The sequence below is a fragment of the Chiloscyllium punctatum genome, chromosome 5 (genome assembly GCF_047496795.1).
Source record: "Chiloscyllium punctatum isolate Juve2018m chromosome 5, sChiPun1.3, whole genome shotgun sequence".
Taxonomy (NCBI): Eukaryota; Metazoa; Chordata; class Chondrichthyes; order Orectolobiformes; family Hemiscylliidae; genus Chiloscyllium; species Chiloscyllium punctatum.
This window is the reverse complement of record NC_092743.1, coordinates 72,903,339-72,926,944: the sequence shown is the minus strand read 5'-3', so window position 1 is coordinate 72,926,944 and position 23,606 is coordinate 72,903,339. Positions and strand designations below refer to the sequence as shown.

The 23,606-nt window shown below is 41.0% G+C and overlaps 1 protein-coding gene across 1 annotated transcript in view; it reads right to left on the bottom strand.

The window, feature by feature from the left end:
• LOC140476793 (uncharacterized) overlaps window positions 1-23,606 on the bottom strand; it is a 567,118-nt gene that overhangs the window by 35,985 nt on the left and 507,527 nt on the right. The window contains exons 54-57 of the mRNA XM_072569588.1: window positions 18,805-18,883; window positions 8,414-8,705; window positions 8,246-8,324; window positions 8,040-8,115 (exon numbers count right to left, since the gene is read on the bottom strand). Coding sequence (XP_072425689.1) covers window positions 8,040-8,115; window positions 8,246-8,324; window positions 8,414-8,705; window positions 18,805-18,883 — 526 coding nt within the window. The remainder of the gene's footprint in view (window positions 1-8,039; window positions 8,116-8,245; window positions 8,325-8,413; window positions 8,706-18,804; window positions 18,884-23,606) is intronic.

Here is a 23,606-nt window from a genome sequence, read left to right as displayed (position 1 = left end):
CAGGATGTTGACAGTGGGAGATTCAGTGATAGTAATACCATTGAATGTCAAAGAGCGGTGATTAGATTGTCTCTTATTGGTGATAGTCATAGCCTAGCATTTGTGCATTGCGAATGTTACTTGCTGCTTGTCAGCCTAAATCTGGATATTATCCAGATCTTGTTAATTTGGACATAGACTGCTTTAGTATCTGATAAGTCACAAATGATCCTTAATATTGTGCAATCATCAGCGAACATCTCCATTTCTGACCTTATGGTGGAGCAAAAAGCACTGATGAAACAGCTGAAAATGGTTTGGCCTAGGACACTAGTCTGAGAAACTCCTGCAGAGATGTCCTGGAGCTGAAATGACTGACCCCCAATAATCTCAACTGTCTTCCTATGTTCCAAGTATGACAATTTGAATTGACAATTGCAGTCAGCAGCTCAGGTATAAGTGTACTTTTGTGAATTATACTTGTTCATGAGATGTGGGTATCTCTGGCTAGGCCAACATTTATTGTCCACCTTTTATTACCTTGGAGAAGGTGATGATGAAATGCCTCCATGATCTGCTATAGCTCTTAGGTATGGAACACATAATGCTGTTGGGAAGGAAAATGTACAATTCTGACCCAATGACAGTTAAAGAACAGGGTGGTTTGGCTTTCAGGGAAGTTTGTAAATAATGATATTCCATGCATCTGCTACTTCTATCATTCTAGCTGTTGTTGAAAAGATCTTTATAAGTTACTACAGTGCAGCCGATTTGATTTGATTTATTATAGTCTCATGTACCTAAATATAGTGAAAAGTTTGTTTTACGTGCAGTACAGACAGATCATAGCAAACACGAACATACAGATCAGAGGATGCTTAGACAGAGCGAGGCATACAAGGTTATAGTTGCACAAAGCAAGACCAACATTATTTGAACTTAGAGGTGTCCATCCAGTAGGCTATTAGCTGCAGGGAAGAAGCTCTTCTTGAACCTGTTGGTGCATGTTCAGGTTTCTGTATCATCTGCCTGATGGAAGAGGTTGCAAAAGAGCATTACCAAGGTGGGAGGGGTCTGTGATGATGTTGATAGCCTTTCCAATGAGAAATATGAATAGAGTCCATGGATGGGAGGTTGGCTTCCAAGATGCTCTGGGCTGTGCACACACCTTCCTTATGCTCCTGGGCAGAGCAGTTGCCATACTAGGCCATTAACCAGCCAGAGAGAATGCTTTTTGTGGTGCATCTGTAAAGGTTGGTGAGAGTCCTTATGGACACGTTGAATTTTCAAAGCCGCCTGAGGAAGAAGAGGGTTGTTGTGTCTTCTTGACCATCACACGTGTGTGGGAGGTCCAGGACAGATTGTTGGCTATTGTCACTTCTAGAAACTTGACACTCTCGGCCCTCTCCGCATCAGCTCTGTTGATGCAGCTGGTAGATGGTGCACAATGCTGCCACTGTGCATCAGTAATGAAGAGAGTGAATATCAAAAGTGGTAAAGGGAGGGCCAATCCAGCAGACTGCTTTGTCCTGAATGCTCAACAACTTATTGATTCAAAGACATTACAGTACAGAAAAGGGCAATTCAGCACATCATGTCAGTTCCAGTCCACAAAAATCTGACTATACTAATTGCATTTTCCAGGTCTTGGCTCATTCCAGCTCATCTGGAAGTTACGTTAATGCATTTTACATGACTTTATGATTCAACCACCATTCAGAATTTTATCAAAGATTTCTCCTCAACTCTTTTCTTAGCCTTATGCCTCTTACTTTAAATGTATACCGTTGGTCATTGATTCCTCTACCAATGTGCAAAATGCCTTCCTATCTGCCCTTCGTGTGCCCCTCATAATCTAATAGATCTTTATCGGGTCCCTTCTCAACTTTCACCCAAGAAAAATAATCCCCATCAAGCTAATTTTCCTTCTAGCTCAGATCCTCCAACCTGGGAGCATCCTAGTTAATCTCTTTTCCACTTGCTCCAGTGCAATCACATTCTTCCTATAATGTGTCGACCAGAACTGAACATTATACTCCAGTTGTGACAAAACCAACATGCTCGAGTGTTGTTGGAGTAGCTCCCGACCTGGCAAATATTCCATAACATTCTTGATTTGTGCCCTCTAGATGGTAGACAGGCAAAGAAGAGGTAGGAGATCTGTTACACACCATGGAATTCCCAACCAATAACTTGCTTTTGTAGTTACATTATTTATATTACTGGTCCAGTTCAGTTTCTGGACAGTGGTAACCACCAGGATGTTGGTCATGAGGGATTCAGCAATGGTAATGCCATTGAATATTAAGGGGTAATTGCCAGTTTCTTTTTAGACATGGGTCACAGCCTGGTGGCATAGATGTGGCATAGATGCTACTTGCCAATAATCAGCCCAAGCCTGAATGTCCAGGCCTCACTGCATATGGATACACTCAGCTTCTGTATCTTGAATAGTGCTGAAAATTGTGCAATAATTAGGAAACAAACTCATTTCTGATAATATTACGGAGCAAAGGTGGGTAAACTTCGAGTGGGGGAGGGTGGGAGGATATGAAAATGAAGGACAAGATGTCATACTCTGATGTGCCATTGAGCTTCTCTGGAATAGTGTAGCAAGCCCAAAACTCAAATGTTATTTTGGGTTCAAGATGTTTTATCAAAATAGCAAGCAACTGGCCCATTGGTCCTGGACTGAGAAGAAAATTCCGCAAAGCAGTCACCTAGTCCACATTTGGACGCACATTGTAAGCATCAAATACTAGATGAAAATAAGCCCAAATAAAATGTCGTTTCACCTGGAAGCTGTGTCTGGGGCTTTGGGCAGTGAGGAGGGAAGAGATGAAGGGATATGTAATACACCTTCTGTGAACTTTGTGATCTTTTATTTGCCTTTAAAACCAGTGCTATTTTGGGGTGCTTAATGAAAACTTTAACCTTAATGCAGTAATTGTTCCATCTGGTCCAGTCTGTTTGAAATATTAGTTCAATTGACCCTTTAAGCTTCAAAATTATACTGTCTTTTTAAAAACAACATTACCTTTCTACAATAACTTTGTGTAATAAACTGGAATGGGAAGTAACACACTCTAAATGGAATTGCCGAATTTAAGTTAGATCAGACCCATTTTGCTTCCTATCTAGACTAACATATTGAAAGACTCCACAAGCTTGCCTCCTCTCAAATGTGACAAAATAAAATAATCCTTTAAATCTCAAAAATCATTATCATGCTTCCTGTAGATGTCTGAACTCTTTTTGTTCATAATACCAATAAACATTCATAGATTTAGCTTTAATAAAATTAAATATCATAAAAATCACACAGGAGAAGCATCAGGCTATATACATTTGTTTAATTTTTCCTTCCAGGAAATAATTTTTCTTCCATTTACTTAACCTAACAAACTCTATCTGTAAACTGTTTGTATCCCTTTTGTAATTTACTTTTCCACTTATTTTTGTGTTGTCTGCAAATATGGCTATGGAATATTCAATTCCTTCTTCCAAGTCACTAAAATGTATTGTAAACAGCTGGAGACCCAGCATTGATACCAATAGAAACCAAGTGGTTACAGATTGCCAAACTAAAAAATAACCCATTTATCTCACTCGCTATTTCTGGCCCATTTGGCAATTCGCTATCCACACCAGCCTCATTCCTGAAGAAGGGCTTATGCCCGAAACATCGATTGTACTGCTCCTCGGATGCTGCCTCGCCTGCTGCGCATTTCCAGCACCACACTTTTCAAGTCTGGTCGCTAGCATCTGCAGTCCTCACTTTCTCCTAGTTGATCTTAACCTACTGCGAATCCTCTTGCAAGGATGCCTACCTTGAAGAAGCTCTCCTCCTCCCTCTCTCACTGCAGCCCTCAGGTCATCTCCTCTGCCCTGAAGCTCTTCAGCCACATCCTGAAACAGACTCACTACCACAGCCACATCTCCTTCCTCAGCACCTGCCTCATTTCCCCTCCCCCCACCTTATCCCAGTCCCAACTGTGGGCGGCACGGTGGCACAGTGGTTAGCACTGCTGCCTCACAGGTTCAATTCCCGCCTCAGGCGACTGACTGTGTGGAGTTTGCACGTTCTCCCCGTGTCTGTGTGGGTTTCCTCTGGGTGCTCCGGTTTCCTCCCACAGTCCAAAGATGTGCAGGTCAGGTGAATTGGCCATGCTAAATTGCCCGTAGTGTTAGGTAAGGGTGTCAGGTAAGGGGTAGATGTAGATGTAGGGGTATGGATGGGTTGCGCTTCGGCGGGGCGGTGTGGACTTGTTGGGCCGAAGGGCCTATTTCCACACTAAGTAATCTAATCTAAAAAAAAAGTAATCTAATCAACCCCCGGATTCAGCACCACCCTCTTCACCTGCAATCTTCTTCCCGACCTCTCCGCCCTCACCCCCTCTCTGACCTATCACCCTCACCTCCTTCCACCTACCGTATTCCCAGCGCCCCTCCCCCAAATTCCGCCCCCACCCCCCACCCCCCCCACCTTTTATCTCAGCCCGCTTGGCACACCAGCCTCACTCCTGAAGGAGGGCTTATGCCCGAAACGTCGATTCTCCTGCTCCTTGGATGCTGCCTGGCCTGCTGCACTTTTCCAGCACCACACTTTTCAACTCTGGTCTCCAGCATCTGCAGTCCTCACTTTCTCCTATTACTTCCAACACCATGGCTTATGACTTAACCTTTTGTGAGGTACCTCTGGAAGTCCAAATACAACACATCTACTCATTCTCCTCAATTCGCTCTATTGAGCTTCCTCAAAAAACTTTAATAAATTAGTCAGATATGACTTCCTTTTCATGAAGCCCACTGACCCTGTTTGATTACATCATGATTTTCCAAATACATTGCTATTTCTTTCTTAATAGTTAATTCCAAGATTTTTTCAAGAATGTAATTCATAATGGACATTCCTACTCTAGACACCTCAAACCAGGGATATAAAATCGAGCTGTTTCTCTACACTCCAAATTACAAAGCCTAAAATATAAAGTATTAACTTGGGCTTTTAGAAATATAACTTAAATAACTGTCCCACTCTCATACAAAGTGGTCATACAAAGCCTGTCCTCGGCCCAGTGGCACTGAAGAGAGGCAGTTACATGTTGTTTACTCCAGAATAGCAGCTTGTGTCAGCAGCCTGACATTACAGAAGGCAAATGTCATAGAGTCATACAGTACAGAAATATGCCCTTTAGTCCACCATGTCTATGCCAATCATCAAATATCAAACTACACAAATTCCATTTACCTGTACTTGATTCATACTCTACTATGCCATAGCATTTTAAGTGTCTATCCAGGTACTTCTTAAATGTTATGAGAATACCTGCTTCTATCAGCCTCTCAGGTAGCAAATTCCATATTTCTATCACCCTCTGTGTGAAAATGTTTTCCTCGGATCCCATCTAAACCATTTACTCCTACCTTAAACCTATGCTGTCTGGTCTTTAACACATCTGCAACGGGAAGAGATTCTCACAAACTACCTAATTTATGCCTCATGTAATTTTGTATACTTCAGATACCTCTTTACTGCTTTACAGTCTTTACTGCTCCAGGTGAAAAACAAACCTTGCCCATCCAGTCTGTTCTCATAACTGAAACCTTCCATCCAAAGCAACACACTGGCAAATTTCCTTTGCACCCTCTCCAGTGTAATCAAGTCTTTCCAATAGCATGCTGACCAGAACTATACACCTGTGGCCCAACCAATGTTTTGTAAAGTTGTAACAAAACTTCCTTGTTCCCATATTCTCCAGTCTGGTTAAAGAAGGGAAGCATCCCTATCCTTTCTTCACCAGCATGTCTGCCTCTGCTGACCTTCAGGGATCTATGGATTTTTACACCAACTTTCCTTTATTTCTCAGTACTCTCTAGAGACCTACCATTCATTGTGCATATCCTTCCCTTAACAGATCTCCCAAAATGCATTATCTCATTCTTATTAGGAATAAACTCTATCTTCTATCACTCTTTACCAGTTTATAAATACCAGACTCTAGCCTGAGACCACCCTCCTCACAGGTTTCAATCACCGAAACATTGTTCCACCATCACCCTTTGCCTTCTATTTGCAAGCCAATTTAGATCCAGTTGCCTTGGATCCTGTGGGCCTTTTGGACCAGTCATCTATGTGAGACCTTGTCAAAGGTCTTACTGAAGTCCATGTAAACCATGATAACTGTACGACCCTTGTCAACAAATGTATTCATCTTTGAAAAAAGCTCAATTAAGTTAGTCAGACAGGATCTCCCATGAACAAATCCATGCTAACTATCTCTGATCAATCCCTGCTTTTCCAAGTGTTGATAAACCCTGTCCTTCAGAATATTTTCCAATAACTTCACTTTCATTGAGGCTGAACTAACAGGTCAGTAATTATCCGGTCTATACCTTCTTGAACAAAGAAACCACGTTAACTATCTGCCAGTCATTTGGCACATTCACCATGTCTGACAAAGTATTAAATATCTCTGATATTAAACCCTAAATGGGATACAGTTTTATGGACTTTTATGACTATTAAAACATCAAAAACTCCATATTTTTAATCTTAATATGATCTAGTATCTCACCAATCCAACTCAAATCTCCAGCTACAAATGTCTTTCTCCTTTTAGCAAGACAAACAATGCAGCCTGCAACAGCGACAGCTCAGGATTTACATGTCACAAGATGAAAGTCATCTAAATCTCAACAAACACATGAGGGGCAACATGAAATGTAGACATGGCTATTCATGCAGTGGGAAGGAGTTACTGTCATGAATGATTGTGCAAAAAAAGACTTGTATGTGTCCTACATCCTCTATGCTCCATCTGTATTGCCGTTGCCTGATTTCAATGTTACTTTTGGCGCTTGCTGAGATCTCAGACATACTTTTAAAATCAGGTTCCTGCTACATACTTCTAAAATTTTAATTCTTTGTTTTAAAATGGGTTTGGTGGAGGAGTAGAATACATCACTGACTCCTCAGCTTGTGTTTTGAGAATATGAACAGGTCACCTCAGCCTCTAGATATTTACATTAATCTATCCTGATTTAGTTGCCTTTCTCATTGAAAGAGTAGTAGCACAGCTTTATAAAGAAGTGTGGTGGTGCCAGGAAATCTTGGGGCAACTGATACCCCTGGTCCTAAATAAGCTGGACATTGTATGAGGGAGCTCTTTCATGATGATGTGTGTTCAATGATGGAAGTTTAGTACTTTGAACAACACTGCACTCTTTAAGATTGCAGTGTCGAAGTAGTAGACTTCTATCTGTAAGATTGCAGTGTCCAGTCAGATTGCTGTCTCTTATTTATGGGGAACTGCATACACTAGCAAAAAAAAAATCACCTCCACGTCCCTTGGTTCAAATATACACAGCTAATTGTGTAATGCTGCTGATGTCTCCAGAGGTAGACAAATTTGCATAGCATCATAGCATTTCCAAGCAACGGTAATCTTGACAATGAACAGCAACGAGTTAAAGTAGACTGCAAAGTAAAATTTCAACTTTTACCTTCTGTGGTTGAACAGTATTCTGTGACTGGGAATTTCTACTCACACAAGAATTCCCATCCAGTGTGTAGAAATAGTCAATTCCTTATAACAGTCACTATGGGAAGTAGGGAATCTTACTCTGGGAATTTTGATTATTCTGAGATTAGTTTGTATTACTTTAGCAAAACATTTTACAGCTGTATCACATCACATTTGCTATAATAGTTAATTGCAATGCCACATTTGGTTGATCCCAAATGGCACATTTCACAGTAAAGTTTTACTGAAGTGAAATAGTCATCCATTAAGTTATCTATATGGACATTGTACTCAAATATATTATTGCTTTGTTTGCATATGAGAAAGTGTGTCAGCATTTTCTATGGAAAAAGTTTTAAATTTTATCTATAAACTTCTCAGCTCTAATGTCATGTACAGAAACAAAATTTTACTGCAGTGAATTTTCTGCTAGTTAAAAATGAGTTAAATTTCCATTGTAGCCAAAAGTCTTAAAAAGGTTTAACAATAACAAAAAATAAAGCAATCTGAATGAATATAATGTTAATAACACACCTGTTACATGGAAAGACAAGGTTTTCATTGGTAATTAAGTTAGTTATCCCAATCTTTTCAAGGAACCATCCACTTCCTGTGAAGAGATATTTATATTTAGAAACTTTAACATGCATATCAATACCATCAAATACATTTCAATCATAATAGCTTGATAGTTAAAGCACACTAAACTGGGTTATGTTTTTCTTCTACACTGTACTCACCAGGTTTCCCTCCATCATGACCAATTTCAAGTTTGTAAAGGCTCCCCAAAAGATCTGTTTTGAATTTGAATGTGTCAATCTTAAAAAAAACAAAAAAGGAAAGTTAAATATAGGACAAAATAGAAATAGTACACTTTTCTTCATTGGTCAGTCTGGGATTTTACTTACTTGTCCTTTTCTAAATGGATCTTTATGATCAAGTGTTTGTGTTAAAAGAATCTTGTCTGAATGTGCCTTGTCACCAAATAAAACAAGATAAACATTAGCATTTGTACTATCTCCAAAATTATCTCCAGTGTAGACTTGGACTAAGTATTCATCTACTTCATTTGGAGCTCCAGTTATATCTGTGTCCTTCACTGACAGAAGAGAATATGGTTTCCTGTGATCACTGCTAAGCATACCAGATAATGGAACCTTCTTTATAATGGGAAGTCTTTTGGAATGAACAGTAATATACCTAGAAAACACAATGCACAAATAAATAACAAATTAAATGGAATCTGTGAGGAGATTGACGATTTTGTTTGGCTAATACACAATCTTGATTAAACTTCAAAAGTAGTATGTTACCTAAAGTGCATGGGAGACAATATATTACATAACTCTAGATCTTTCTTTTCTATCATTGTAAGTTGTTCTTACATACAGAATGAGTTTCGAGTCTTGTAATGCAAGTGTGTAAGATTCCATTTTGTTTAGATTGATAAAATATCCCCCCCATGGGAGAGTCTAGGATGTGAAAGCACAGTCTCATAATTAAAAGGTGCCAATGTAAAACTGAGATGAGGAGAAATTTCTTCTCTCTGGATTGAGAGTTTTTGGAACTTTTTGCCACAGAGATTTGAAGGGGCAGAGTCATTATGCATATTTAAGGCTGAGATGGATAGCTTCCTGATCAGTAGGGGAATCAAGAGTTATGAGGAAAGAGCAGAAAAGTGGATGTGAGAAGCATTAGATCAGTCATGATCCCACTGAATGGCACCTATATCATTTATGTATATAACAATAAGGGTACTTGTCCTTGTGGTAAACCATTGGACACTGGCCTCCAGTCACCCCCAACAGCCTTCTACCACTACCCTTTGTCTCTTTTTACGACACCAGTTTCTGAACAACTCACCAAGTTTCCCTCAATTTTGTATGCTTTAACCTTCTCAATCATGCTCTCATTAGAGACCTTGTTAAAAGCTTTGCCAAAATCCATATAAACAATATCAACTGATATATTGATATATTTGATCACATTTTCAAAACATTCTAATAAATTTGTCAGGCATGACCACCCTCTGTCAAATCCATGCTCACTATCCCTAATTAACCCATGCATTTCAAAGTGGTACGATAATTTGCTCATTCAGAATTTTCTCTAATAGTTTCCCTTGCACTGGCATGAGACTTGCTGGTCTCTAATTTCCTGGTTCATCTCTTTTAGAAAGTGGAACCACATTAGCCATCCTCCAGTCCTCTGGAACTTCCTGTGTGGTCTGAAAGGAATTAAAAATTTGCAAGGGCCTTGACACAATCTCTTGCCTCCCCTCCCAAAGGAGCCTGGGATATAATTTATCTAGACGAGGTGATTTGTCTGTTTTAAGACCAACAGAGCCTCTAATACCTCCTCATTTCCCGTGTCATTTTGTGCAACTTCATCACAGTTGCCTTTTCCTGAATTCCATACTTACATTCTCCTTTTTCAGAGTAAAGACCAAAGATAAGTATTCATTCAAAACATTTCCTGCAGTTTCACACACAGTTGCCACCTTGACCTTTATGAGCCCTACACTTTCCCTGGTTATCCTTTTCCCTTTAATGTACTCATACTGTGGGCGGCACGGTGGCACAGTGGTTAGCACTGCTGCCTCACAGCGCCAGAGACCTGGGTTCAACTCCCGCCTCAGGCAACTGACTGTGTGGAGTTTGCACATTCTCTCCATATCTGCACGGGTTTCTTCTGGATGCTCCGGTTTCCTCCCACAGTCCAAAAAAAACCGTACAAGTTAGGTGAATTGGCCATGCTAAATTGCCCGTAGTATTAGGTGAAGGGGTAAATGTCGGGGAATAGGTCTGGGTGGGTTGCGCTTCGGCAGGTTGGTGTGGACTTGTTGGGCTGAAGGACCTGTTTCCATGCTGTAAGTAATCTAATAAACTATTTTAGGATTCTCCCTAATCCTGTTTGAAAGTCCTTTCTCATGCCTCCCTTTTGCTTTTCTAATTACTTTCCGAAGTTCCTTCTTGCACTTCTTGTATTCCTCTGGGACTACGTTTGAATTGCTCCCTTTGGACTCATTAAAAGCCCAGGCTTCTTCTTTATCCAGTCCTGAGTTGTCCTTGACATCCAGGGATCTCTGAACACGTTGCTCTTACATTTCCCTCGAAAGGATATACGTTGGACCTGTACTATCCCAGCTCCTTTTTCAATGCTCTCCCATCGTTCAATCTATTGGGGCCAGATTCTGCTTTATTTTAATTAAATCTGTCTTCCCCCAATCCAAAGCCATCTTTTCCCTTGTCCAGACCAAATTTGAACCAGACTGTGTTGTGGTCCCTATCAGCTAAATGTTTCCCTACTGCTTATTTCCACTGAACTACATCAAGCACTGTATCATCCCTTGTTGGGATCGTTGTGTTGATACAAAAAAAACCTCTTGAATGCACTGCAAGAAGTCCACACCTGAACACTATTATTATCTCCAATTTATCTTGGGAAAGTTGAAATCCCCTAGTTAATTATCCAATCTTTACTCTTACACACCTCTGTGAACATGTACATATTTGATCCTCTATTTCCCACTGACTCTTTGGGAGCTTATCATACACACCCAGTAAAAGTTGCCCCCTTAACATTCTACCCACACAGCCTTGCTTGAGGTCCCTTCAAAGATATTATCCCTTTTGATTACAGTAAATGATTCCTTAATTACATCCTCCCTGACTCGCCTAAAAATCCTATATCCCAGAAAGTTGAAGTGCCAGTCCAGCCTTTCCCTCAACCACGTAATGGTATGCAGGCTTAAGGCAGCAAACAGGTCCCACTGGGCCTAAATTACTTAAGAGAACTTATAGACCAGCATCCGAAGAGTGCACCCTGGAAAGTCCATCTACAGCTGGTTTGGAACAGTTAAATTGCTTAGCAACATCCAAATCAGAACCAATCTAAATAAATATCTGATTAAATGGAGTTCTAATGGAGGTCAACACCAGCATGACCATTCATAGAACCAGTCTTTAATAAAATTCACTCAGTTTGCATAAGACTGAGAACCTATACCAGGGAACCCTACAGATTAAGGGTACAAATTCAGTTCCAAACTCTTATGAGAAGATATGGTTCAGTCACCACTGATTGTAATAAAGGGTTAGGCCTAAGCTTGATGTGGCAAAATTAATTGAGAAAGATTCATCTAGACTGGCTCAACATTTCTCAGTTAGAAAATGGCTGCCTGAGAGAAGTCTTAATTAAATACCTGGATGCTTTTTAGAAAGATCTAGGGGACTATCAAAGGAGCCAAGGCCACTTTGAATGTTGACCAGTCGGCATCCCCACGATTCTGCAAGGCCTACCAACTGCCATTTGCCTCACAGGTGAAAGTAGAGGCAGAAATCAAACCAATCTTGTTTGTAAATGGGTGGCACTGGTTTTACCAATTGTGAAGCCAACAGATCAGTTTACCTTTGAGAGAATTTTTAACAAATTTTAAACCGCTTTTCAGAGCTGGATAAATACCCAATCCCTTGCATAGTGTGCATGTGCAAAGGTGGCAGGGGAGCTGTCTTTCACAAAACTGGACATGAGCCATGTGCATTTGCAATTGCAGTTAGACAAGGATTCTTAGACGTTTCGGCATAAGATGCTTCCCCAAATGGCATCAGGATAGTACTAGCTCATAGATAGCCCAATGGAGAGGAATGTCAAATAGCATATGCATTCAGGACTTTGGCTAATGCAGGGCATAAATATACCCAGATAGAGAAGGAACATTTAGTGATCATATTTGGAGTCAGGAAGTTCCATCCATATCTTTACAATGTAAATTCACAATAATAATGGACCACAAACCCCTGATAAATCTCCTGAAGAGGATGAGGCAATGTTATCTGGCATAGTTTTATGCCAAATTCAGCAGTAGGCTTTAACACAAAGTGCATATAATTAAAATTTACAACACTGTCCTGGAGCCCAAGCAGCAAATGCAGATGCATTGATTCGCCTCTCGCTGGCAGATATACTATCGGTAATCATTTTACATATTCTGGACACATTTCCAGTCACAGTTGATAATATCAAACTTCAGGCACAGAAAGATCAGTCCTGGCAAAGCTGAAATAGCTGGTCTTGATGTGGAAAACCAAAGGGTGGTCACAACCAGAATTGAAATCATTTTGGCTCTAGACAGACCAGATCATAGTAGAGGACAGTATATATTATGGGGAGCAAGTGCGACTGTCCAAAGCAAAGGCCACTGCCAGATACTGGCTGAACTCTACCTGTGTCATCCAGGGTTTCCAAAATGAAGAGGTTGGTGAGCAGTCATGTCTAGTGGCCAGGGCTGGATGCAGACATAGCTGTGTTAGTGCCCAGAGTGCCAGTAAGGACAAAATTACTGCCAGCGTCTCCCCACAATCGTGAGAATGGCCGGCTAAACCCTGCACTCAGTTATACATTGACTGTGCAGGTCCTTTCATAGGCTCAGTGTTTTTAGTCATTGTAGATGCCCAAGTGGCTGGACATGTAAAGAGTTTATTCTTCAAATATTGGGACAACGGTTGAAAATCTTCATGCATCTTTTGCAGAATACAGATTCCTGGAAGTGTTGGTCACAGCAACTTGAATATTTCCTCAAGTAGTGTGGTATTCGACATACAAGGACAGCACCATAGCATCCATCATCCAATGGTCTGGCAGAAAGAGTAGGCTAACCTTTGATGGTAGGCTTAAGGAAACAGCCTACAGTTTCACAGGATACAAAACTGTCCTGGTTCCTATTTGATTATAGGACTGCCCCTCATGAAACTACAGGGATAGCTCTGGCAGCATTGCTCATGGGGCGAAGATTCCGCACTAGGTTAATTCTGATCTTCTAGGACCTTGGGGGGATAGTGAAACAGCATCAGGAATGCTAATGCAGGACACAAGACTCAGATAAATGAGAGAGACAATTTACTTCAGCTGATGAAGCTTGGTATAAGAACCATGGGAATGGTCTTGCTTGGGTAAATGGTTGATGCAAGGTCAGGTCCAGTAATGTATAAAGTTTGGGTAGGTGTGGTTGTCCTTAGCATGCATATGGATCATATGAAAGCTGCAAACTCACAAATGATACAGGACAAAACATGCCCAGCTCATCAACAGCTTTCCTAACTGCTCTGGAACCTGGAAGTTCTTCCTCATCGTCAAGCATTGTAGGTTCCTCAGAAACTGAGATGGACATAGCAGATATCATCACATCTGCTGCCTGAAGAAGAGAATGAATTTCATCTGAGATGCTCCAGAAGCACAATGAGAGCTACTATTGTGTTACATGTCAGCCATATTAGAGGCAGAGTTGGAGGAATCTGACCTGGTCCTAAAACATCCCGGGATGGGCTACAAAAAAAAGAACTGGCCTATGTCAGACTCAGAAGAGAGGGATGTAGTGATTGTAACAAGGTCAGCCAGGTGGACCTCAGAATAGGAGTTCCCTGATTGGACCAGATTAACGGCCCCAATCAGGAAGCCCTGGCTGATAGATAGGAGGAGGAGTGTCAGACATCCAGTTCACACTGAGGGTTGGCTGTGAAAAAGCTGGATCAGTGTCAAGGACTCTCCATGTGTAAATAAAGGGTGACTTTGTGATACAGTACCTGCCTCTGTGGAGTTATTTCAATAGCATGGATCCACATTCATCTCAGGAATAGAAAACAGAATTGTGGTGAACGTATAATTTTTAGAATGGAGGAAAAATGCAATTCCACAATTCAGTGCTCGAATGACTGTTATTGCAATCATAGAATCACAGAATCCCTGCAGCATGGAAGCAGGTCATTCAGCACGTCAAGTCCACACTGACCTCACGAGCATCCCATCAGACCCACATCCTTTCTCTGTAACCCTGCATTTCCCATGGCTTGTCCACCTGACCTGTACATCTCTCGACACTGTGTGTAACTGAGCATGGCCAATCCACGTAACCCAGACATTTTTTGGACTATGGGAGTAAACCAGCTCACCAGGTTAATATTTTTTTGATATGTTAAAGATTAGATTAGATTAGATTAGATTACTACAGTGTGGAAACAGGCCCTTCGGCCCAACAAGTCCACACCGCCCCGCCGAAGCGCAACCCACCCATACCCCTACATCTACCCCTTACCCAATACTACAGACAATTTAGCATGGCCAATTCACCTGACCTGCAGATCTTTTGGAGTGTGGGAGGAAACCGTAGCACCCGGAGGAAACCCACGCAGACACGGGGAGAATGTGCAAACTCCACACAGAGAATCGCCTGAGGCGGGAATTGAACTCGGGTCTCTGGCGCTGTGAGGCAGCAGTGCTAACCACTGTGCCACCGTGCCGCCCAAAAAGATCCAAAGGTACAAAATATAACTTTAAAATTTGCACATGACAGCAAACCTGAAAAATGCAGTAAAAAGTGAGTGAAGCGTAATAGATGAAGAGCACATGATGATGATGAAGCTGGTGGAATAGGCTGATTTGTGGCAGAAGAAATTAAGGAAAAAGTGAAATTATATAGCGAGAGTTAGAGGGCAGCATTTTAGGTGAGATGTAAGTACAGAGAGATAGAACATAGAACATTACAGCACAGTACAGGTCCTTCTGTCCTCGATGTTGCGCCAACCTGTCTAACCAATCTGAAGCTGATCTATCCAATACTATTCCATTTTCATCCATATGTTTATCTAATGACCATTCAAATGTCCTTCAAGTTGGTGAGTCCACTTCTGTTGCAGGCAGTGCATTCCACACCCCTACTATTCTCTAAATAAAAAATCTACCTCTGACATCTGCCCTATATCTATCACCCTTCAATTTAAAACAATGTCCCCATGTCCTCACCATCACCATCCCAGGAAAAAAGGCTCTCACTGTCCACTCTATGTAACCCACTGATTATCTTATACGTCTTAACTAAGATTAGATTAGATTAGATTGCTTACAGTATGGAAACAGGCCCTTCGGCCCAACAAGTCCACACCGACCTGCCGAAGCACAACCCACCCATACCCCTACACTTACCCCTTCACCTAATACTACGGGCAATTTAGCGTGGCCAATTCTGACCTGCACATCTTTGGACTGTGCGAGGAAACCCACGCAGACATGGGGAGAATGTACAAACTCTACACAGTCAGTCGCCTGAGACGGGAACTGAACCATCTCTGGCACAGTGAGGCAGCAGTGCTAACCACCGTGCCACCCAATTAAGTCACCTCTCAACCTTCTCCTCTCAAACGAAAACAGCCTCAAATCCCTCAGTCTTTTCTCATAAGACCTTCCCTCCATAACAGGCAACATCCTAGTAAATCTCCTCTGAACCCTTTCCAGTGCCTCCACATCCTTCCTGCAATGCGGTGACCAAAAATGTGCACAATACTCCAAGTGCAGTCGTACCAGAGTTTTGTACAGCTGCAGCATGACCTTAAAGCTCTGAAACTCAATCCCTCTACCAAAAAAGTGAATAGACCGTATGCCTTCTTAACAACCCTATTAACCTGATGGCAACTTTCAGGGATCTACGTACATGGACACAGAGATCTCTCTGATCATCTACACTATCAAGTATCTTACCATTAGTCCAGTATTCTTTATTCCTTTTGCTTCCTCTAAAGTGAATCACCTCACACTTTTCAGTATTAAACTCCATTTGCCACCTCTCAGCCCAGCTCTGGAGCTTATCTATGTCCCTCTGTAACCTGCAACATCTTTCAGCACTATCCACAACTCCACTGACCTTAGTGTCACCTGCAAATTTATTAACTCATCCTTCTACGCCCTCATCTAGGTCACTCATAAAATGACAAACAGCAGTGACCCCAAAATTTGGGTTCATTGTACACAATTTGTGGAATGACAGGTTAACACGGTAGCTGATAGAATATCTGGGATCCTGGGCTCAATAAATTGATACTGACAATACAAAAGCCATAAATATAAAACATGAGCTCAGCTCCAATAACAGCATTGTGTCCAATTTTAAAACTCATGCTTTAGGAAGGAAAATATGAAAGCCAGAACAATGTTGGCTGTCTGGAAACACTGGAAAATTTAGTGCTGTACCTTTTACGCCAAAGAAGGCTAAGAAGAGATTTGATGGAGCTAGTTGAAATCATGAAAGAGTTAGAGAAGACACTAAAGAAAATTAAATTACCGACAATGTGGAAACAGGCCCTTCAGCTCAACAAGTCCACACCGACCCTTCGAAGAGCAACCCACCCAGACCCATTCCCCTACATTTACCCCTGACTAATTCACCTAACACTACAGGCAATCTAGCATGGCCAATCCACCTGATCTGCGCATCTTTGGACTGTGGGAAGAAACCAGAGCACATGGAGGAAACCCACGTAAACATGGGGAGAATGTGCAAACTTCACACAGACAGCTGCCCGAGGCAGGAATTGAACCCTGGTCCCTGGTCCCTGGCCCTGTGAGGCAGCAGTGTTAACCACTGAGCCACCGTGCCACCCAGTGGTTTCAAATAACTGAAAGGTCAAAAAGCAGAGGATATTAATTTAAACTATTGACAAAAAAGTTAGAAATGATATGAAGAGAATACCTAATACTGGAATACTTAGTTTATTTGAATAGACTGCCAACCTAAGCATAGTTCAATAGCAGCTTTCAGTGGTGAATTAGATAAATAATAGGTGGTAAAAAATAGCAAGGATGGACAAAGAATGCAGTGAGTTAGGCTAACTGGATTACTTTTAGAAAATGCTGGCACTCAATGAATAAATGGCCCACTTTTGTCCTACACTGTTCTATGATTATGTTAGTGCAGTAGATCTTACGTATATGTACTTTCAAAAAGTGACTAATGTTGCGCCATGTGGTTAATTACCAATAAAAATGCACAGAATTAATGAAGTAATTACAGCATGGGTACAAAAGTGTTTAAGAAATATAAAGCAAGGATCAGCATTGAGCAATTATTTTAATGCAACAAGGAATTATAAAGGAATGTTTCCATGGATTATTATTAGGAGTATTGATCTTTTTGATGCCTGCATTTGCTTTAGAAAAGGGATAATTTCAAAGTTTTCACAACTTAGAAGTGCAGTGGAGCATAACAACAGTCTTCGTGAATGACATAGGTAGTGCGATGAAATGGTAAGACAAAATTTAATGCAAAGAAGCCTAAAGAGGTGCAGATAAGGTGGATTGGTCATACTTAGTTGTCCTGTAGTGTATCGAGATATCCAGAATAACTGGATTGGCCATGGTAAATGCAAGGCTTCAGAATAGGATGGGGAGGAACTGGGTGTGTGCGGGATGTTCTTTGGAGGGTCAGTACAAACTCAACCTGCTGAATTACCTCTTTCTGTGTTATATGGATTTGTTAATCTATGAACTGTGAAGTTATAATTTTTGAAAGGAAGAATGACAGGAGCTAATACAAACCAAATTGTACAATTTGAAAGGGAATGGCATGCACAAGTCTTTGATGATTTCAGGATAAATTGATGAGGTTGGTGTAAAGAAACTGGATGTAATCCTTGGCTTAAAAATAAAAGTACATGGTATAAAATTGAGGACATTACTGCTAAACCTTTATAAATCATTGACTACAGCTCAACTTGAATACTCTTTCTAATTCTGGGTCCCGTGATGTTGAGGACTGGGGTGGACAAAGTTAAAAATCAGCCAACATCAGGTTATAGTCCAACAGGTTTATTTGGAAGTAGTAGCTTTCAGAGCACTGCTCCTTCATCAGGTAACTGGTGGGGCAGGATCCTGCCCCACTAGTTACCCAACTAAGGAGCAGCGCTCTGAAAGCTAGTACTTCCAAATAAACCTGTTGGACTCTAACTTGGTATTGCCTGATTTTTAGCTAATTCTGGTTAGATCACTAAGTAGGTTTTGGAAGAATGCAGAGGAGATTTACTAAAATGTACTAAGGATGAAATAACTCAGTAAGTGGAGAGTCTGCAAAAAAAGTTATTCTACTTAGAACAGTGAACAGTAAGATGAGCTTAAATAAATTGGGCTCAAAATAATGAAAGGCTTTATTATAACACGTAAGAAGAAATTAGTTTCCAATGGTGTGAGAAGATACAATTCAAGATAATTGGCAGAAAGGAAAAGATGGGGAGGTGGAGTGAAATGACAAGAAGGTTGTTGAGCTGTGGGTTATGGTGATCTGGACGTATCATCTGAAAGGTGATCAAAAAATACTCAATGGTAAGCAAGAATTGGATTTATATCTGGAAAAAAAAACACAGCTCTGTTGAGGAGAACAAATGAGTCGGACTAATTGGGTCAATTTTACAAATTGATAGGCTGAATTTTCTTCTTTTGATGCTGTATTATTCTAATGAATGTACAAAGTCTTACTTACTCATCTAGTGTAAAAACATAAGCCAGTCTTGGAGAAGTAACTTCAGTTACATATATCTCTTTAACATACATCTTGAGATCTGAAAAAAAATCATTAATTTTAACATCAATTCAACATCAGTTAATTTCTTAAAGAAATAAAATTGTGTGAAATTTGCAGTAATCTCAAGTTAATGAGTTATGAAGTTCACACATTTTCTGAATCCAAGAAAATCTCACCACATACTGAAATTTTGCAGTCAATTATTTCATGTTTGGAAGGGAGCCTGATGCCAAATTGGCTTCAATATGCTCAATGGGCATTCTTGATGCTTACTTTAAAGCAAATGCAGGCACCATTTAATTTTTTTCAGAATGATTCTGTGTTTAAATTATGTCCATCTTGTGAAATAATGTTCTTTGTGATCCTCAAATATCACATCCTTCGCATCCTCCCCACAACCATATGGTGCCCATCCCACTACTCCAGCATTAAAAGGATTTATATCTTTATTAAGGAAAATCTCTGGTTAGTAGTTTTAGGATTGTAGGTTGTTTGTCTACATGATCCTTTGCAGGAGAAGTCCAGAACTGTTTCAAATAATTTGAATGTCGGTAAAACTTGATAAGGAAACCAGATAGGCACCTGGTGGAAATAGCTTGACATTTGCTGTGAATAACTCTAGTGTGGTAACCGGACACCAGGTCACTCCATGGGCACAGACCATACTCTCCCTATATCTATGATACTGGCATCTGACAAGGTGCCAGCCTCTCAGAATTCTCATGGCATATTTCCAATTCACTTACAGGATGCTTCTGCACATATTGCTGCATTTACAGTTATCACTGTAATGCTGCAGCAAGGACAATGTGCATGCAAGGACATGCATCCACCTCCTGGATTGCACCAGGCCTGAGCTCTGAGCTGTTTGCTTGCTCTCAGAGGGCTCACTGACACGTAGTTTACTTGGAAGTTCACAACATTGCAAACTGCCTTGCCTTTTTGAACTTTGCTCCCTCAGTCGGTTTACTGCTGTCTTGCTGTGCCATCTAGCACAGATACAAAACCAGGAACTTTGTCATTGTTGTCAGCAGATCTTAAGTCACATCAAGAGGATTAACCTTCACTCAGGAATCCTAGCTTAGTAAGTCAAGGGCAACCTCTAATACCAGTCTAGGCTTTGCTTGAGGTAATCAGTCAAGATTTTTCCTTTATAATGGGTGAGGAGCTGAATGATGTGCAGCACACCATCTATCTCAACACATTCTGCCCTGTTGTGCATTGTTTTTGTAAATGAGAGGCAGGTTTTATGGGGGATTACGGTGGCCAGCACAGTTATTACTGTTGTTGCAGGTGGGGAGTTGTCCTGAGCAAGTGAGTAGGCAGCGTAGATAGCATGCAGAGTTGGCAATGCTGGAGTTGGAGTGGGTAAGAGTGAGGGAGTCAAGATGTTGCAGGAAGTACTGAAAATGGTAGAGCATGAGCCTTGGTGGGTGTGGATGTAGTAGCAGAGACTGAGTGGGTATGATGTAACAGAGAGAAGATGGAGAAACGTATGCTTGCAGAACGGAATAAGGTCGTTGACCTTCCTATGGTGCTGGGCATTCCTCCAGATGGCTGAGATTGCACTGACCTGGCTGGCAAGCTGGAACTATGCTCCTGGTTTGGTGTCATGGTCTCTGTTGCTGGTCCTGTGAAGAAGATGCCTTGCCACTGCACCAACACATCCAGCACGATCTCCATGAACCTCCCCATAAAGTTGTGCACTGATTTTCCTCATCCCCCATGTCTTGGGCAACTGTGGAAGGGCAGTTCTGGACTGATGGTGTTTGCCCAGCTGAATATAGATCTTTTAAAGATGGTATAGATGCAAATAATGTTGATGAATTACAGAACATCCACTGATGGTGAGTTGGTCAGAAAAGAGTATTTGGTAAGATGGGGTAGAAATCAGATGTGAGAGATGTCATAGGTGAGAGTTAGTGATCAATGCAGCAAGTTTACTAAGATACGGTGATGAATTGCTAGATCTTGCAACAATAAATGCTTCAAAAAACTCAGGAGTTAATGAAAGAAAAGGTAAGATTTGGCCCACAGTAATTACTTTTCAGTTCAGAGAATGTTCAACTCTAACTCTAATCCTAATATACAGCAGTGACATTCCTGTGTTCAATCATAAATACTCTTGTGTTTAGGGAATATACTGTATAAACCCACTCAATTTCATAACATGTACAGCAGAAGACTACATGAACCCTGCGCAAACACCCAAGTTCAGAGATTTGCAGAACTGATAGAAATTCTGAGAATGCACAGTGCTAATACTCAAGGTCAGAAAATGCAGTGTTGATACCTCAAATTCAGAGAACATGCAGAACTAATACTACTGAGTTCAGAGTGTGCACAGTTCACGCAGAAAGTTAGCTATGATTAACTGTCAAGCAGAAAGCTTTAATGATTTTACAGGTAGTTAGCGCAAAGGAAGGATTGGGAATGAGAACTTAATCTTTACAAATGGTGATTCTGAAAAGTTATTGCATTCATTGGTTTCCATACTAAGGTTGATACCAGAAGGTTATCCAGAACAGAATAATTCCGAAGAAAATATCCTTCTACACACAAAGAGTAGAAAGTTGTTAATTTTAAATCTGAGAAAGATAGACTTCTGTTAAGTAAAGGTATTAAGGGATATGGGCCAAGGCAAGCATATTAGGCCACAAATTTTCCATGTTCTCATTTGCAGAAATAGGGCATCTACATGGGCCTGCAACCTAATCCTGTCAAACATTTCAATCGTAAGTATGTGTGAGTGTGTCAATCCAGTCTTGGTACTTCAGGATACTCTCCCTACAAAATAAATATGAGTCTGTCTTGGTATCTCTGTTGGGAAAAGGCAGGGGGTGGTGTGGTGGCAGTGGTTGATGCCAAGTGGTGGAGGTGGGGTTGGGGGGGGGGTGGGGGGGAGAGGGGGTTCATGGAGTAGCCAAGCTAATTATGGGATCTTTGAATGACAAAAGTGAATGCCTTTTTCATGTTTGGAACTTCAGGATCTTTGAGTAGATTCATGCCTGCAGTATTGGATCACTGGAAGATTCCATTACATATGAAAATGCATTGTAAAAATCAAATAATAAAACTTATACATAAAAGACATGCCTGCAGTAATGTCGCTATTTCTTCTTCTTGCATTCATGTCAAATATTTGCACATTCTTTTGTTGTATTAGTTACACTATTCAGCTCCTCAGGACTATATTATCTTCCAGTACTTTCACATCCACATCAACATAAAGGTGGAGATACAGGACTTCAGCAGAGAATAAGGTCTTGATTTTTGTTCGCAGGTAGGTGTGCAGAGGTGGAACCTGGCTCCATGACTTGACTTTTAAAAGTGACTGCCTGGACTTCTTTTATTCAGATTGAGGGTGTGAGCTACATTGGGAATAGGCTAGATGACCAATAAAGAGCTGAGAAGGCAACTCGTCCTGACGTTGGCTGGGCAGAAAACCTGTAAAGCAATTCCACTACAATACCTGACAATTTATTTTTAGAAAAGCAACACCTTTTTGAACAGTACCTTACCAGCAACAACAGTACTGATTATCATCCCAATGATTAGGAAAATATGATGGAAGAGATCCCTGATAATGCTATTCAGCAGTACTTACTCAGCAATAACTTGATCACTGATGCTCTGTTTGGATTTTAGCAGGGCCTCTCAACTCCTTACTTTATTATAGCCTTTAAACCTGAACAAAATAGATGAATTCCAGAGATGATGCAAGAGTGTCTTCCTTGGTTGAGTGTGGCATCAGGACCTTTAGCAAAACTGGAGTTAATTGGAATCAGGAAGTTAGTTCTTCATTGGTAAGAGTCATACGAGGCACAAAGGAAGATAGTTGCAGATGTTGAAGGTCAATCATCTCAGCCCATCTCTGCAGGAATTATTCAAGATAGTGTCTTAGGCCCAACCATCTTCAAATTTCATGCATAATCTTTGGTACAACAGCAATCCATGTTCGCATGCAACAAGGTTTGGACAATATCCAGGCTTGGTGTGACAAGTGGCAAACAACATTCATATCACACACAGGTCAGGTAATGGCCATCTCTAATAAGAGACCATCTTTAATAAGAGACAATCTAGTCACTGCCCCTTGACCTTCAATGGTGCTACTATCCACCACTATCAATATCCTCAGTTATGATTAACCAGAAACTCAACTGGACTCACCACATAGCCACAGTGGCTACAAGAGCAGGTCAGAGGGCTGGAATGCTGCAGCAAGTAACTCATTACCTGAGGACCATATCTAAGGTGCAAGTCAATAAAATGATGGAATACTCCCAACTTGCTTGAATGGGTGCAACTCCAATACCACTGAAGAAGTTTGACACCATCCAGGACAAAGCAACGACATGACTGGCATCATATTCACAAGCATCCACTCTCTCTGCCACTAATGTTTAGTAGCAGCAATTTGTTCTATCCACAAGATGCAAGGTCAAAATCCTAGAATTCGCTCCCTAAAAGCATTGTGGGTCAACCTACAGCAAATACACTACAGTAATTCAAGATGGCAGTTCACAATCACCTTTTCAATGGCAACTAGGGGGCACGCAATAAATGCTGGCCAGCCAATGACACCTTATGAATGAATTAAAAGAAAAGAAACTGAACTGCATCTGCCATGCAAATATGACTACAAGAAGTGATCAGAGGTAGCAATTCTGTAACAGTAACTCACCTCCTGACTCCTCAGAGGTTGCCAATCAACCTCAAAGTACACGTCAGCAGCATAATGGAAAAATCTCCAATTG